Source organism: Rhopalosiphum padi, chromosome 2 (genome assembly GCF_020882245.1).
Source record: "Rhopalosiphum padi isolate XX-2018 chromosome 2, ASM2088224v1, whole genome shotgun sequence".
NCBI lineage: Eukaryota > Metazoa > Arthropoda > Insecta > Hemiptera > Aphididae > Rhopalosiphum > Rhopalosiphum padi.
The window spans coordinates 12445193-12462407 of record NC_083598.1 but is presented as its reverse complement, the minus strand read 5'-3'; the positions used below and the strand labels follow the sequence as shown (position 1 = coordinate 12462407).

Genomic DNA, 17215 nt, shown 5'->3' with positions numbered 1-17215 from the left:
GATAACGATAAAAGTTGGTAATTGACGTTTTCGTTTGTCACTTTGATTTATAATTACAGCGATTAAAATTTCACGACTTGTGCATTTCAAATTTAAATAAATTCGAAACTATATTGTGTATTTTATATTCGGTGTGAGTTGTTATGTTTTGTTTTTATTACGTCTATTGTTTTATAGGATTTGTCGAATACAATATAAAAAGATTACTGGATCCAACGAAAAATAAAGCGCAAGATGCACCGTCCTAAACATATTATACCTACTCAAAAGAAACCCACTCGCTGTTTGATTTATTTTATTAAACATTCGTTGTTTTTATACAATTTATATTATTATTCCAAACACATAATTTTATTTTATACAATGATGCGCATACACCCAACGTTTTGTTGTGAGAATTTATTTATAGCTTTGATATGGAGACGGCATCAATCTTAATTTATCAGTGTTCGCTAGAAAATCCAGACCACAAAGCCACGGAACCACCCATAAAATGAATTATTCCTTGTTAAAAAAAAAATAAAAAAAATGACTGAGACTAATAAAATAACCAACCTTAAAAGTCACCATTATCATTTTTCGACGAAATGTCTAAGTTTTATAACCTTCAGTCACAAAATCCCAATTTGTCATAGTACGTGAAAAATCAGGTTTATTATTTTATTTTTATTTTTAAGGCGGAATAAAGCATTGCCGCTTTACAAATAACATACGACGGCGTAATATATAGGCAATATATGTGTCTACACGTGTAGGAGGTTATATGCAATGTATCAAAACAACTTACACCGTTCACAAATTATAATTCCACTTTTTTTCCAAAACGATGAAAAAATACAGTTTAAAATAAAAATATATTACCATCGACCGTCGGGGCATAAATAAGCCATCAATTTTAATTTACTAAATGCATTTAATTTACAACGTAAACATTGATGGTTTTGGGCTGACTCGTACGATTATATATTTTTGTTTCGCCGTAAAAAGAGAAAAAAAAACGTCATCCGAAATAAAACGATAGCTTTATTGCGCGACTTTCAAAACTCTTAACCAATAAAACTAATTATGATTCGTTTCAGTTATCAAAACGAGAAGGCAATCTGTCTGTGATCGTCATGTGGTCACATCAGACGTAAGGCCGAGTGAACGAATCGATAACATTTAAGGCATTGTATACTATCACTGATTGCCAATATAATGATATAGAATACTGCTTACTAGTTATTTCTTATAATGATTGTATTCTATTGTCTCACGATCGTCGTCACATTTTGTGCTAAAATAGGTACAATATATGTTTAAAATGGTTTCACTACAGAGACACGCATTATCGCAGTGTCATAGAACGTACTATTAAAATCTTAATAATCTTAATGAGAGTTAACACTTGAATGTTGACCGTATCGTCGGATTTTTCGAATGCGCTGCGCACTCGCAGAGCGTGTGTGTTGTGTACATAATATACGACACATTTTTTTACTATTATGACATGATACACATAAAATACGAGAACGAGTAAAGCGCATAATACACTATTATGTGTACGTAATATTATTTTCTGACCATATTTTTTACTCTCGAAATGTGCCGGATTTACATCGCACGATAGATCTCGTATATTATTGTAGTGCGCGGCCGATACAAATGACCGGTCGAATTAGCCGGTGAAAAATCGATTGCGCCGGTGCCGAATGTCCGTGTTATATGGTCCGTCGTCCGGTCGCCGCGCCGAAAGCCATTACAATCCAAATGAGATAGGAGTTCGGGGCACGAGGCGGGTCGGGGTGATTTGTATCCCGGTGTGCAATTAAGGGTTTGTATATATGCGTCCGGGGCGCGGGACAGTGGTGCGAGCGCGGAATTACCGGATTTTCGACGTAACCGAATGCTCGTCACTCAGACCACCCCGTCTTCGCCTCCGCCACCGACCACCACCCCATGTGGTGCTGCACCGTTGACGTGAGGGCATGCAGAGGAAAAAGGAAGAAACGCCGAAAAAAAAAATCAATCACCACAGTGTTATCGAATGTAACCGACCGGTGCCAAAAATATATTTCCGTTATTAGAACGACACCGTCGCGGCACGATCGCCAATGTATTGCGCAGCGCCGTCGACGACGGACTTTACCGCTAGCCCAACCACCGCCACGCCAAACTCACACGCACACGCACAACCGCAGACGGTGCCGATAGAACACGAACACGGAATTGGACAAAGTCCAAGGTATATATGTGAATTCGTCACCGTGTCGTTAATCTGGTATATATATTTCGTATAAATGTCTAGATATTATATATATATATAAGCACTCGTGGCGGTGACTCTATACGTTTTACCGATAGCTGCAGTTATGTGGACACATTTCCGCGTTTAAATTGAAACCGCAGTGGCTAACTTATATAAAATAACAATAATAACACCTAATTAATCGATCGCATCGTTGTGTAAATTGTTTACAAATGGGGCCATATTGTACGCCCCGCGTTGCCGCAATTATCGTCATTCGTATCGATTCAATTACCGCGACAATGTGTCGACGGCCGATTTCATCTCCCCTGCAAGACGCACATATACCTATAGTTGGACCGGGCCCAACACGAGTACATACCGCTGTGTGTGATTCCAAGTTTTTAGGCCGTTCGACTTTTTATTATATCTGTATATATATATATATAATACACACACGCACTTTGTGATATAACGCTGTGCGGGCGCCGACCCGTCCGCCGCCCATCATTCTTGTCGGATATAATAGTCGGTCTAGTTATAATGCACCGCGGGTAGTCCGTTATTATATTTACGACACGCGACAACGAGTTCGTTATAATATTATCATTATTGCGGGCAGTCCGGCACTTCCGCGTCGACAACGGAACCGACAGAGTTCCTTATATCCTTATAGTGATCGCCGTGCCGAACATCTGTTCCACATTGATTATTATTTAACGACGTCGCACGTTCCCGGTTGAGGTGGTCGTGAGAAGGTGGGTGTTGAAGAACACGAATACTCGTAGTTAAACGTAAAATGTGTTAACGGTTTAATACAATACTCGTGTATTAAAACAAATTAAAATAGCTTACCGCTATTGCGAAAAGTCACTAGGACTGGAAGTGACTGTATAATACTCGCGGCGGTGTAGCTGCGGCAATGTCCACGACGAGCAATAATCAAATAACGGAGTAAATATAGTCAGTCCAGAGCCGTGACTATACACCTTCTACATAACACTAAGTGCTCTACCCATATTTATAATAATATGATCCCGTCAATGTCGGGCGGATGTCCACTAGCTAATTATAATTTTGTTTCAATGTGAATCGGTAAAAAACATTTTGATTTCACCTTTTGAACCAGGCTTTCCGTAGGTTCGTATGTGTGCACAGTGTGTCGATTATCAATATACTTGCTTATATTATATTATTATGAATTATATTATTTGCATAGTTTAAAATCTAGACTACGTTAGCATTTTTTTTTAAAAATGTGTTTGGGCTTACTACATCCTCAACAGTAAAACGCGACAACGCGCGCATTTATCCAGCAATACAACTCAGTGATATATATTATTATAAATTTAATAAGACGTACATATCGATACGACCCCCCAGACTCTTACGGTCTCCGTCCATTACGTCGTCGTCGCTCGAATAATTAATATCCATGCATTCGTGATAATAATCAGACGGTATATATATATATACAGAATTATTGTCATATCACGTTTCCTGTTTCGTGAATGATAACAATATGTTTTATTACGATGTTTATTGTGTGCGCTCATAAATCCGATTATAATATTATCGTCTGTGAATTTAATTACTGAATGCAGTCGTATATTCGATATCTAACAAGTACAATCAGCGCCCTCGACGATGGACCTATCCTCCACGTCGCAAGTTACACATAGTACATTCGGCATAATTTGAACGCGACGTTGGAACGAGCCCAACGTGAGTTTCTGAGCAAGCTTTTAAAAAAAAATTGTAATCCTTATTTTTTACATCTTTAAAAATATTTATACAACATTATGTTTAAATACAAATATGTGTCGAAACAAATAATTGCATTTTGTATTCTATAATATTATTTATAATTACACAATTGATATATCATTGAATAAAAACCGTACAAATTTAAAACGATTGCATCTCATCGCAATAATTTGTTTTTGCCAATAATAAAGTTATGTAATTCTTAGAACTATTTTTTTCTAACATTCGTATTTAAAAAAATAATATAACACAATTTTTACTATAATCAAAAATATATTTTGAACATGGTTATCTTTATCATTTTTAAACTTTGAAAACTAAAACTAATAAAACTATATACTTATCATTTAATCAAATGCAGCTTTTATTATTAAATCACAAATTTAATATTAATTGATATTCTAAAACCAATGAATTGTGTTTGTTAGAATTCGATATTCAGGAATCTGATAGAAGTAGTTACGGTAAAATGTAATATAAATTATTGTTTATGTGTGTTTTAAATAATTTTATAAATTCTCATTGAAATTCACAATAACATAGTTATGAATCATAATTATAAACAAAAGCTAAAACAATAATTTTATTACTGATTGAATTAAATTTTATTTCATAATTACATTAATAAAGGCAAAATCACTTATTTAAAAAATATATTTTCACTATAAAAATATGAAATTCAATATTTCAATTAAATTACACATATAATTCAGACAAAACAGATTTTTTATTAAATATATTTATTTGGGCCATAGTATCTATGTAGAAGATTTTTTTTTATTCCAAAAAATATGATTTGACAATTATTATGAAGTTGAAGTTTAAATTTAAAGTTTAAGAATAAATAAAATAATGAACTAATATTTAGTGCATCTCACAATGTTTTAACCTGGTTTATAAATTACTTTTTATCGTTTTAATTTTTTAAATATGTATTTGTAATAATTATACTTGTATTTGCAAAACACGTATTTATTTATAATTTTTTTTTTTTTGTTATTTTTGTATTTGAGTGTATTTGGTTAACAAGCTGTAGTCCTGATTTTTCCACAAAATGTAAAAGTAAAATTATATTTTAATTCTCATTAAATATTCAGAGAAACGTAAATTTTTCATATGGATTATTTTCTAGATAAATTTAAAATTCATAATTCCATGAATACTTTATAATATAATAAGTAGTTTAACTAAAAAAAAAAAAAAATGTAAGCCATACTAGAGTTGGAATTCAGAAAAATAATTTTTTCTATATAAAAGAAGGGTTTGGTAAAAATTTATTATTGAACAGAAAAATACGGTGGATGATTTTGTATGTTTTTTCTTACAATAGGGTATTCATATATAGTATTCTGAAAAGTATTTTCTTCATTTGTGAATAAAATAAAAATATATTTTACATTCAAAATCAAAAATAAATACCATCTTTTTATATAAAGGTGATAGTCTTAAATATATAATAACTTAAATAAAAGAAAATTTTGAATTTCATTCATTGATTGATCAAAGTAGGATAAATAGAAAATATATTTACATAAATATTTTTTTTCTTAATACATACAAAAATAATATCAGCATATTTGTCGTACCTAAATAAATTGTTGATATATTTAAATTTATTGAAATAGATCAAAAGCATAATGTATTTAATGTCTTTTAAATATTATCTCAAACCAATAAATATAATGTATCAAGAGTTTTAATAAACAATAATTTTTAAAAGTTAAAGTCTGTTTTCGTCTTCCTATAACGTATAGTCTTGTCTGTAGCAAACACTTTTAAGAACCTTTCAAAATGTGTTAAATATTATACATAAATTCATGAATCAAACTTGTAAAAAAAAATAAAATAGGTACAATAAAAAATAAAATTGCAAAAAAACAGTTGCTTTATATTACTTAAACCAAAAATCGTGGACATTGACACAAATCCAATTATCTGTTTCTACTATAATATTTAAATATTAATATCGTAAATATATGTATGCAGTATGCACATGTTGTTTATAAATTAAAAAACTTTCAATATAATTTTTAAAAATAGTAACAATGAATAAAATAATTTAAACTATAAACAAATAAATTATGGAAGAATGCATTATGTCATTATCATACTTGATGAGACTTAACGCGCGAACAGCACTCGAGTTATTATTATAAAATACAGAGTAAGAGTATTCCTGAATAAACAACACATGTTCTAACTTTACTTTATCGGATACATTCGACAACATTGTTAATAAATGTTTACAATTCCACTCGTGGTAAGTTAATGGATAATTTATAGAGGAACTGGAAGTACCAAACCGTCGTTTATAAAACCGCCCATAGAAATAAGCGAGCGAAATGTTCGCTCTTGGATTTTGTTGATGGCCATCGGCAAAGGCTACAGCGTCTGAGGAGTTGTAATTACTCGCGTTCATCTCAATGGACCGTTTTTCCTCGCCGTTCAATGTTATCATAACAATAGGTGTATTATTTATAAGGAAGTATATAAATATATAATATTATATGGTTATGTATTTTTATCACTGATGAAGTCTTGGGCAATTCAATTTAAAAATATTTTTCGCTTATATGACGTGAGTACTGAAAATATTCATTCAATGGTTCTAATTGTGTATTTTTTATGCATATTATATATATTATTATTATCTAAGTAGATCGCTGAGTTCATTAGATTATATATTTAGATTATCAAAGCCTGTTTTCATCAATTTCAACAATGAGTACATTTAATACAAAAGGAACAAGGCGTTTATAATACTCGCCGTATGGTCGTGATTAAATGTTTTTTCAGACGAAGATTACTCGTCGAAGAGTTCAAAACAGTTATTTTTTTTTTTTAGCATATTATGAGAAAAATTGATTAAATTTTTTAATCCAACAATCTGACTTATTTTGAAGTTACTTATCAAGTTATAACAATTTTAAATATAATAAAGTTCTGATTATAGTAATTTACTTACAATTCAGTTTTACAGCGTACATACTCATAAGACATAATAATTAGTTTTTTATTATTTTCATATATTGTACAGCTATAGAATTGATAATAATATAAAATATATAAAATTATGATATATTTAAATAATATATTAAATATTTTCCATTTAATGAATTGATTAAACCATATTAAAACATAAGATATTTTATACAATAATAAATTGTATTTTGTGTTAAAATAGTTGTCAGTAATATTTTGACTTAATAGTTTTTTGTTTTGAAATATTTAAACTTTTTTGATGGAAGAATACAAAATATTTCTGGAACGCTTCTAAGTTGAAAGTACATACTCGTACTTTTTTAAATTATTACTCCTGTGGGAATTGCAACACGACAAACAATATTTGTATTCACAGAGCTTAGCTATATTTACCAGAGATATGTCAGAAAGATGTACTGAATTCCCAATGCTATCGAAGGCCCGACCTAACCGCCCAACTTGTATAATGATTAAATACAGGGTTGACTTAAAAATGTGTATTTCTATCTATTAAAGGAGGAATTTTAGATATTTCTAAACCCCAATGAGTGTTTTAAGCAACAAATTAAAAATAAAAATAATTCACGGAATTCGTTTTTCATCAAAGTTATACTTGCATAAATAGTAAAAAAAAAAATGAATTAAATTATACATTTATATGAATTGTTATTGAATTAAGTATACCTACTTACACACACGCGTTTATATGTCATAATATGTATACATTATTTTTAATATACAACCGCTTACAAAATAATTGCACCGCCTAAATAAACTACATCCACGATTTGACGTAGCCAACAGTAAATATTCGCGTTGAATTTATTTAAATAATACTGGCTAAATATTATGTGCAAATAAATTAATTTGTGTGCTATAATCAATCATAATATTGTATATTCGTATCTCAATTGAATGTTGAATGCGTGTATTTGATATGATATTAGAAATTACTAAACATACAAAATACATAGTTTGACTTTGACATTTTAATGAACACCCGATACGTGTTTTACCTTACACTATATTTCTAAAACTGTGAAAATTTTACGTTTTCCGTTATTATAATCATTATACGTTTCGACGTTAAACATCATCGCTATCGGCGCTCGTGCGTAATATGTATTATTTACGTACAAATTCGCAGAATATAGTGAAATTAATAAACCAACTAAGCTGACGTGCTGCCTACAAGCGGTTCAGATATAACCAAAACTTTAATAAACTCAAGAGCAGCTAATGTAAACTTAAATAAATCAAACATGCTCTCGAATATTCCAATCGTACAATCCAACCGAATGAAGACCCAAAATGCAAACTTTATTTCAAAACAATCGATTCAATAATCTGATTCCTAATCAAAATCCAACAACATCAAAAATAAACATTAATCCACAAATACTCGGTCACTGTATATTATATGATAAAGAGAAAGGATTTTGGCATAAAAAATAAATTATTTTAATCTGATAATACGAAAAAATTACAAATATTTGAAACTTAAAAAAAATTATTAGATGAACTTTTATACTATTAATACATGACGATTATAATAACAAACATTTCATCCATTATATTATGGTATAACATCAAAAAGTATTTAGGAGGAATACTGGAATATTAGGTTTACCCGTACAAATATTTTCCAATTTATATGTGATCGCGGAAAGAAACTAAGAATAAATTAGAAAAATAATAGGTATATTTAAGTCTAATTAAAAACCTCATGATATGAAACAATAAACGTTACAAAAGCTATTTTAAAATTGTCCGTGAATGACGCTTAATCGGCTAAAACGAAAAAAAAGATTAAACCAGGGAAAACCTAACCGACAAAATCTAACCACTAGGGAATATTTAAAAATAAAATGCCGACTTTGCAGCTGAACAATAACAATAAATGTAAAATGACAACGCAATGGAAATAATAATGCCATTGTACTCCAAGAACGAACTTAAGAATTAAATTCGAATTTTTTTAACACACAATTATTACTAGGAAAATGGAATATTAAACAGTACCTACTACCTACATAACTGAAAATATTAAATTCAGAACTATACAACGCACCGAATACAAATAAAAAAAAAACAATTTACTTCGATAGAAAAAAATTACTCATTTTAACTGTCAGGAAATCGAACTCAGTTGGATAACATACAAATATTTAATGGAAATAATTGAACAAAAATCTATAAAATTTAAATTATCTTTATTATATAACATCATATTATTATTGAAAACTGAAAATTCAAATAAATAAGAATTGAAAATACAAAACAGCAAAAAAAAAAATATATTCTTAAGCTATATTATGATCATATTTTATTTACAAGTAAATACCATCTTAAATTTTAGCCATATAAAACGTTAAGTTTATACGACTAAAAACAAAGCATATCCTCAATTTCAGGTAATATTGTGTAGTTTAATGCGTAGTCAATATTATTATATAGGTAGTAGAAGAATTTTTATTGTGTACTATAAAAACACAATACATAAAATTATATCTAAAAACATATTAACTTAGATTTATCAGCTACATTTTGTTGAATACATTATTTTTCCTGTTAAATTAACTGTATTGCGTATGCTACGATTTTCATTAACACTTTTTATTCACTAATGATTGAAATTTGAAATATTGATGATTTAATAAAATATGTTGATAATTTTTTTTAAAGAAGGTGGTTTACATAACTATTGTACTTCCAGGTATGGAAATAATTTAGTTTTACACGAATAGGTATTGTTTATATTTTAACTATCATAACTAAACTCAAATCCTTAATCTTGATAGACTATTAAATTAATAACCAGCAATTGTATATATAAATATTTAGAAAAATATTTCAAGACTTGGAAAACCGAGTTAAAAAAAAATGCGGTGTCTCATTAAAAAATATTATCTTAAAATATAATATGTAAAGCAATGATAAGCTCCGACAAGTAATTAAAGACAAGTATATTTATATATTCATCCATTATACTTTGTACACATTTCTTCTACTAGCAATAAATAAATAAATATTATTATTATTATTATATAATGTATTTCTACAAAGTTACAAGACTGGGCTAGCGACCAATAGGCAATAGGTACAAGATAAAAGAGTTTAGATTCAAGTTAGCATGTTTTAGTTTCTTTATATACAATAAATTTGACTATGGAGCATTCTATTAAATAACGCTCATTATTAGTTTTATTTAATTTTAGACACATAGATTGTGAACATAACAAACACCAGGAACTTGACGTTATTTATACTACTGATTGGACTTGTCCTTATCCATTGTTGGCTACTGTTTAACTGTTCATTGTATAATAATAATTATTAATATAAACATAATAGTTATAATATATAGGCACTATTAATAGACTTAAGGTAATAACTATTATTGATAATTTCAAAATTATAAATCAATATAATATTTGCATATTTCATGTAGTCCTGATATTAATAACACTAGGTACCACAATTTAATTAAATAAATTTGTAATATTGGCTAATTCTGTAAGATAAGTGAGAATTTAAAATATTTGTTAAGTTTACAATAAAAAAAATGTTTCTAGGTCAATTTTTTTAAGAGATTAATTTTAAGTTATTTTTGTTTATAACCCCTTCCAATACCAACCCTTGTTTTATTTTTCATAAAGATGCAAATTTTTGATTAAACCGAAAGTATCACTGAACATTTGATTGATTATTTACAAACACCACTTTTTTAGAATAAAAAATAATATTTTTTCACTAGAAATATATGTGGATATTTTTTCGTAAGAAAAATGCTTATTCTCTGTCATTTATTTAAGTACCTAGATAAAATCAATTGACATATTTACGTGATAGAAGTTTGCCCTACTCACAATCTATTCGATCGGCTTAAAATTGGTGCCAATATTTTGCAACTAATGAGTATGCTCCCTCCTTTGCATATAAAAAGTTGAGGTATTGTTTCGTAAATAATAAGTAGCTAACTATAAAAACTTAGTAATGAATGGTTAAAAATATTGGCACAGATTTTGGAGTTTATTTGATAAATAAATGGAACATTCAGGCAAATTGTATATAATTTATATTATTTAATAAAGTTATTAATAAAGAATTATATTTCATAGCTACAGAATTGTGTTTATACAACAATTGTATTAGTACCTACTCATACATTAAATTTACATTTAGAAAACTCAAAATTGTAGAATTTATCATTTTAATATTTTGCATTTGTTATAAGTATCATAAAAAGTAGTAAAATTGTAAAATAATCTAAGTTAATTATAAATAAAACATTAAAAAAAAAAAAATTAAATAATATAAATTTCCAACTACAGAATGATAAGTAATAAAGATAGGTCATAAGTATAGTTACTTAGTTAATAATAATAAACATAAAATGATCAAAAATATATACTCACATAATATAATATATAATATTATTATTAATTAATTTTACATATAATGATGATTTTATTTAATGTTAACTTTAACTATACACACTAAAAATAAATATTAATTATCATTAAACTTAATCTGACTGATTATAAATTATAATCTTATTATTTTTATTTTTTTTTGTAAGCAAAAGAAATTAAGACAGAAAATAAATAAATTATTAATCATCGATGTCAAATTATCATCTAGCTCATTAGTCATTATTATTGTACTGACTTATTATGGTAATTATATTATTATATATAATATGTACTTTAACACATCATATTTTTAAATAAAAATGAATTAAATACATATATATATATATATATATATATATATATATATATATGTATATATATACATATCATTTTATCGTCGTACCGATAACTCGAACGTGTATCACTAGTTAGTTCTGGACTTTTGATTAAAATACGACCATAGCGAGCCCCATCTTGAATAATATTATAAAGTAACGATTTTGAAACGGATTCAGTTTCCTACACAACTTTTCTGTACAACATGAGCCCAACTACTCAAGCGTGAACGGTGTTTATATAGAGTTTATTAGCTTTTACTCTTGTTAATTTCAAATAAAATATAAGGAATAGTAGATATATTATTTTAAATTTTATTTCGGACTCAACTTCAAAGTAGATAATATTGTCAGAAAATGTATATATTCTTTTAATGTTGTTTGATGTTTCCTTTCAATTTAATGATAGTTTACAATTATAATTACGTCAAACATAACCTAAAACTTTTAATAAATCTATACTGTAATTTTTTTTTTTTAATTTTTAGCTCATCATTAAAGTATACAATTATTATTACAAACAAATAATTTAAATGTGTTATTTAGCTAAAACTTAAAAAAATGTTGTAATCATAAATTGTAATGTTTTTCTTTTGTAAATGTTTGTAACTCTAAAGCATGTTTATTTTTCAATGTAAATTATGTTTCTTTATAACACTATATAAATACTTCAATATATTTAGTATACACTATACATATATTGTTTTTCTAAAAAAAAATATATAATTGAAATAACAATACTTGATAAGCAATTTTAGGTTAGTATTAAAGAATTTCAGTTTTTTTTAATAAAACGTAAATAAACATTAATTTTAGCTAATAAGATCATAGAAGTTCATTATGGTAATTCATTTTTTCAACTTGTTTTCATCAGTATTTAATTCAAAAACGTTATCAAATAATGTTAAAAGTGTTAATTAGTACCTCTAACATTAATGAAGTATATTTCGAGTATACAATATTTTTTTGCTACAGTATTCATGTACAACTATTAATTATTATATTAAATTAATACTCATTTCTTATCGCATTCACAGTTTAAAAAATGTATATAACATAATTAATTATTCATAATACAAACATTGCATCAATTCTTATAATATTAAATGATTAATATTAGTTAAATTACTTTATAACTTCATAATGAATTATGATTAGTAGGTAATTCATAATTCTATCAAAAACTATAATTAGCTACAATAAATGTCACATTGATCGAGCAACTGAGGTTTTTAATCATATTATAAAATTATAAAAAAAAGTTAGAATATAGTAGAGGTTTTCTAAAAGCCTTTTTAATTTCTAGATTATTAATGATGATAAAAAAACCTTTACTTTCGTATTTAAATTTTACAAAAATGATACATTTCTAACATTATACGCTCTGTAAGGTAATTTCTAGCAGTACATTTATAATCGAGATATATGTTGTTTTGATTTTTTTTTCATAGTTTTTGATAATTTAACTATATTAGTGTCGTAAATTCACGGAATATTTTTGAACGATTAATGTTGTAAGCATAAAAAAAATTATATTAATTATTTTTCGTAAGTTAATTTTATAATATGGAGCTAAGGTGAATTTGTATATTACTATAGGAGGTACACATTTTTATTGACCAAAGTGTTAAAATTTTAATATTTGATTGAAAGTTTACCTACCTAAAAAATATTCACGAATAATTTAAAACTGCATGATAATATAATACAGATTGATTATTAATTACGTAATCAATATTTATTGAATATATATGATTTATTATCCCGTCATAGCATTAAATCAAATGAGTTTATACTTCAGTAATATTTTATACCTAATTAATATAATTCTATAATGTGTGGCATCAATCCAAAATCATTAAATCTACTGTATAATTTTTATTTTATTTTTTCACAATTTTATTTTAAAACAAAATATGTAGGAGGTACCTTTTGGTTAATATAATAATAAATTACTTATGTAATAACGTTTATATCGTTGATAAATCGTCTAAACAACATTGCGACACATAATTATTCAATTTCACTGAACTATAATTATTTTGTTTTGAATATTACAATTTAGGTATAGGTAGTTAGTAATAATTTACTAATATTAGTATAATTTCAATACGATATATACAAATATCAGTAGCCAGTCGGCAGTCTGTATAGGTAAAAGATATATAAATGTTTGTATTATACATATCTTTAAATTTTATTACAGTCAAAACTATATTTTATTTTATTGACATGTTTTATTGTATATCTGCGGTAAGGGTCGTCTCGCACCAGAAAATATATATAATCTGCTACGGCAATAGTTTATTATTAAAAGTACGAAATGAAAATCAAAAAGGTTTTATTGCTGTTGTTGCCTCTCTTGGCCCATAAACAATATAAAATACCTTAAAAGGGAACACCATTAACTCCTTCGTCTGGTAATGCCATTTTTGATGTTAACATTAAATCTCAAAGGGGAATCGAATAGTAATAACCAAATAATTTAACATCAATATCAATAAATATCTAATTTATTATATAAGTTTTTATAATTTACACATTTTAAACAATTCCAACATTGTTATTTATTAGAAGGTACTCTTGCAAATTGATGCGTACATAATATGTGTAACAAATATTTTTCTAAATACATGTTGTAGTATTATGATTTAATGTGCTTAATTTAGTTTTAATAAATACTTAGGTTGAGACGTAGAGTTCGCTAAAAACTTGTTTTGTTTTGCATAGAATTAAACTTAAAAATACTGTGCATTTTTACATTTTAGTTTTAATAAATTATGTCTTTCTAATATCTTTTAATATGATTTTATTTTATTTTTTTTACCAGCATTATTCATATTTTATAAATAAAAAATTTACATAGGTACCAACATTTGTTAGTTGATTTTTTTATCACATATTTATGTTATAAACTTAGTAAAATACTTTTTTTATTGATCATTTTTAGTTTTTAAAAGAATATAAAAATAATTATTAGATATTATTAAATATTTAATATTTTGTTATTGTTCATGACACTATTTTTACAAAATATGTTTAGCAAAGTGAGAAAATTTTTAAAACTATTGGTTTTATGCGTTGTTTATATATTTTCTGAATAAATATATTCACTAAAATATTTACATAATATGTGGTAGTCAATTTATCTAAATTTAACACAATTTGTATTATTTACATACCAAAGTGGTATATAAGATATGAAAATATTTTCCTATATTTTTAAGCAAAATTTCAATAATATACTGTAAACAGTAAAATGTATGGTAAAATATTTTTTTTTATGCTTTAAGAACTTACTAAACTAATTATTTGTAGTAAAATAGAATAACTACAATTAACTTAAAATTGTAGTATTATTTTTACGTACGTAAATCTTTAACTTTTATAATTTTTATTATATGCTATGGAATATTATGCTAATGAATCAAAATAAATTAAAGCGAAAAAAAGCCTCCCATTTTTAGACACGTTACAAACATTAAATGTATTTTATTTACGACCTTAATCTCATGATTTTATACATGTCAACTAGGAGGAGGATACACCAGAGCAAAATGTTAAGCAGAGATGGGATTTTAATTTGGAATAATTTAATTTTAAGGCGGAGTACTGGAGAAGCAGTATGTTGAAACTGTAGTATATTTACTCGACTATCATTAGTTGTAAAATGTACTTTAAGTTCCTATCAATTTTATCATTTTTTAAATTGTGTATTCAATAAAAACCATCACATACATTAGTGCTTATTATATGCAAAATTGTTTTCCAGAAAAAATTTTAATTATTTTTTCAGTTAAAAATGCTTTCATTTTTCATTTGTAATTAGGTATTAATTTTAAAGACAAGTTGTATTAAATAAAAAATAATATCCGACAACCAGTGATAAATATTTAAATTAAAATAAATGTTTTACTATTACCTAGGTAGCTAGGTATACTATAATATTCTTAATTCAATATTGTATGTAAATGAAACATATTATCATGGTCTGAGTATCAACTATCAGTGCAATTACACGAATACTAAATATTAAATAAATTACTTTAGAGTTGTTTAAATGATTCTAAGTAGTCTGGATATACTTATTATGGTTAATACTATCGTAATTTACGTAATTTATATAATTATAATACCTATTTATATGGGAATCAATAAAAAAGATTTACTCACAGTACTCATACATTTGTTTTTGATTTGTGTTACAGAAGAAGATATTGATGAGTTCAATATACACGTATCGAGGTACAGACCAGAAGAGTTAACAAAGCTCACAAAAATCACCAAGTTCAATAAAAAAGAAATCCAACTAATTTATAGAGGTTTTAAACAGGTATGTTCCTATGATGTAAAGTTTTGACATTTATTTTTGTTTGGTACTTTCAGACAGCATTAAAGAAAATTAATTTTAATATCTCAACTAGGAGTATATGACTAACAAAGGAAAACATTTTTCTTGCGTCATTGCATTTTCGTAAGACATAATGATTAATAGCTGAATAATACCAAGCTTCGCAGATAAAAGCATAAAGCTCATTGCATTAATTAATTTACTCATCTGTATGATAATAAAGAGTGGTTTTGATTACTTATAAACAATCTTTGTTTTTAAACGTAAATAAATTAGCAGCCTTATTAAAATTGCTAGATTTAATTTTAGAACAAATATTAAATTGGTAAAGATCTAAGTATAGATTTGTTTTTATCACTAATCAAAATTATTTATGGACATATGACATAGCGTTTCTATATTATAAAGTTTTTTTTTTTAATTAATAAGTGATTCAATAATTCTTTTTATTTCTCTTTTTGCCATGCTTCATAAACTTATAGATAATTACAAGAAAATTTGAAAAATTAATTTTCTCAACTAAAATGTATATAAATGTAAAACAAAAACTTTAAATTTTGTGTGCTTTTAAACTACCAAAAACAGATTTTTCTAAAAATAACTTAACAAAAAAGCATAGGTGTACATAATATGTCTCTAGTTAAATATGTTGGTTCCATGAAGTTTTTAATTTTTAGAACAATATAATACTGTTGGCATATATCCTGGTAAATAATAAAGTTATGACATTTTCATATGTCTACTTATGCAATGTAAAATATTAGAATTATACAAATTAGATATATTTTTATATAATTTTCAAAGTAAAAAAATCTGAACTATGATTATTTTCGTTTATTTTTTAGTTAAATACATTTCTTTAACTAATATTTACATTTTGTTTTAGGAGTGTCCTACTGGTATGGTAGATGAAGATTCGTTCAAGCACATATTTTCACAATTTTTTCCCCAAGGTGGTTAGTAAATAAATTAATATATATTACACATACATGTTTTATTAAATATTTTTAAGATACAATATATTTATATAATACAAAGTAATAATTGTAAGGGAGAAATTAACATTAAAATATATGTCATTTTCTATGTGAATACTTTATTCAATATTTATGAATATCATACATTTCATTTCTACGGT

The 17215-nt window shown here is 26.3% G+C and overlaps 1 protein-coding gene across 3 annotated transcripts in view; it reads left to right on the top strand.

Annotated features, from left to right (window-relative positions):
* Positions 1-17215, top strand: part of LOC132921140 (Kv channel-interacting protein 1-like) — a 411785-nt gene that overhangs the window by 385377 nt on the left and 9193 nt on the right. For 2 of the 3 annotated variants that reach the window (XM_060983998.1, XM_060983997.1), the window contains 2 exons: positions 15935-16059; positions 16964-17033. In XM_060983998.1, coding sequence (XP_060839981.1) covers positions 15935-16059; positions 16964-17033 — 195 coding nt within the window. The remainder of the gene's footprint in view (positions 1-15934; positions 16060-16963; positions 17034-17215) is intronic. The other variant, XM_060983999.1, reaches the window with a different exon arrangement.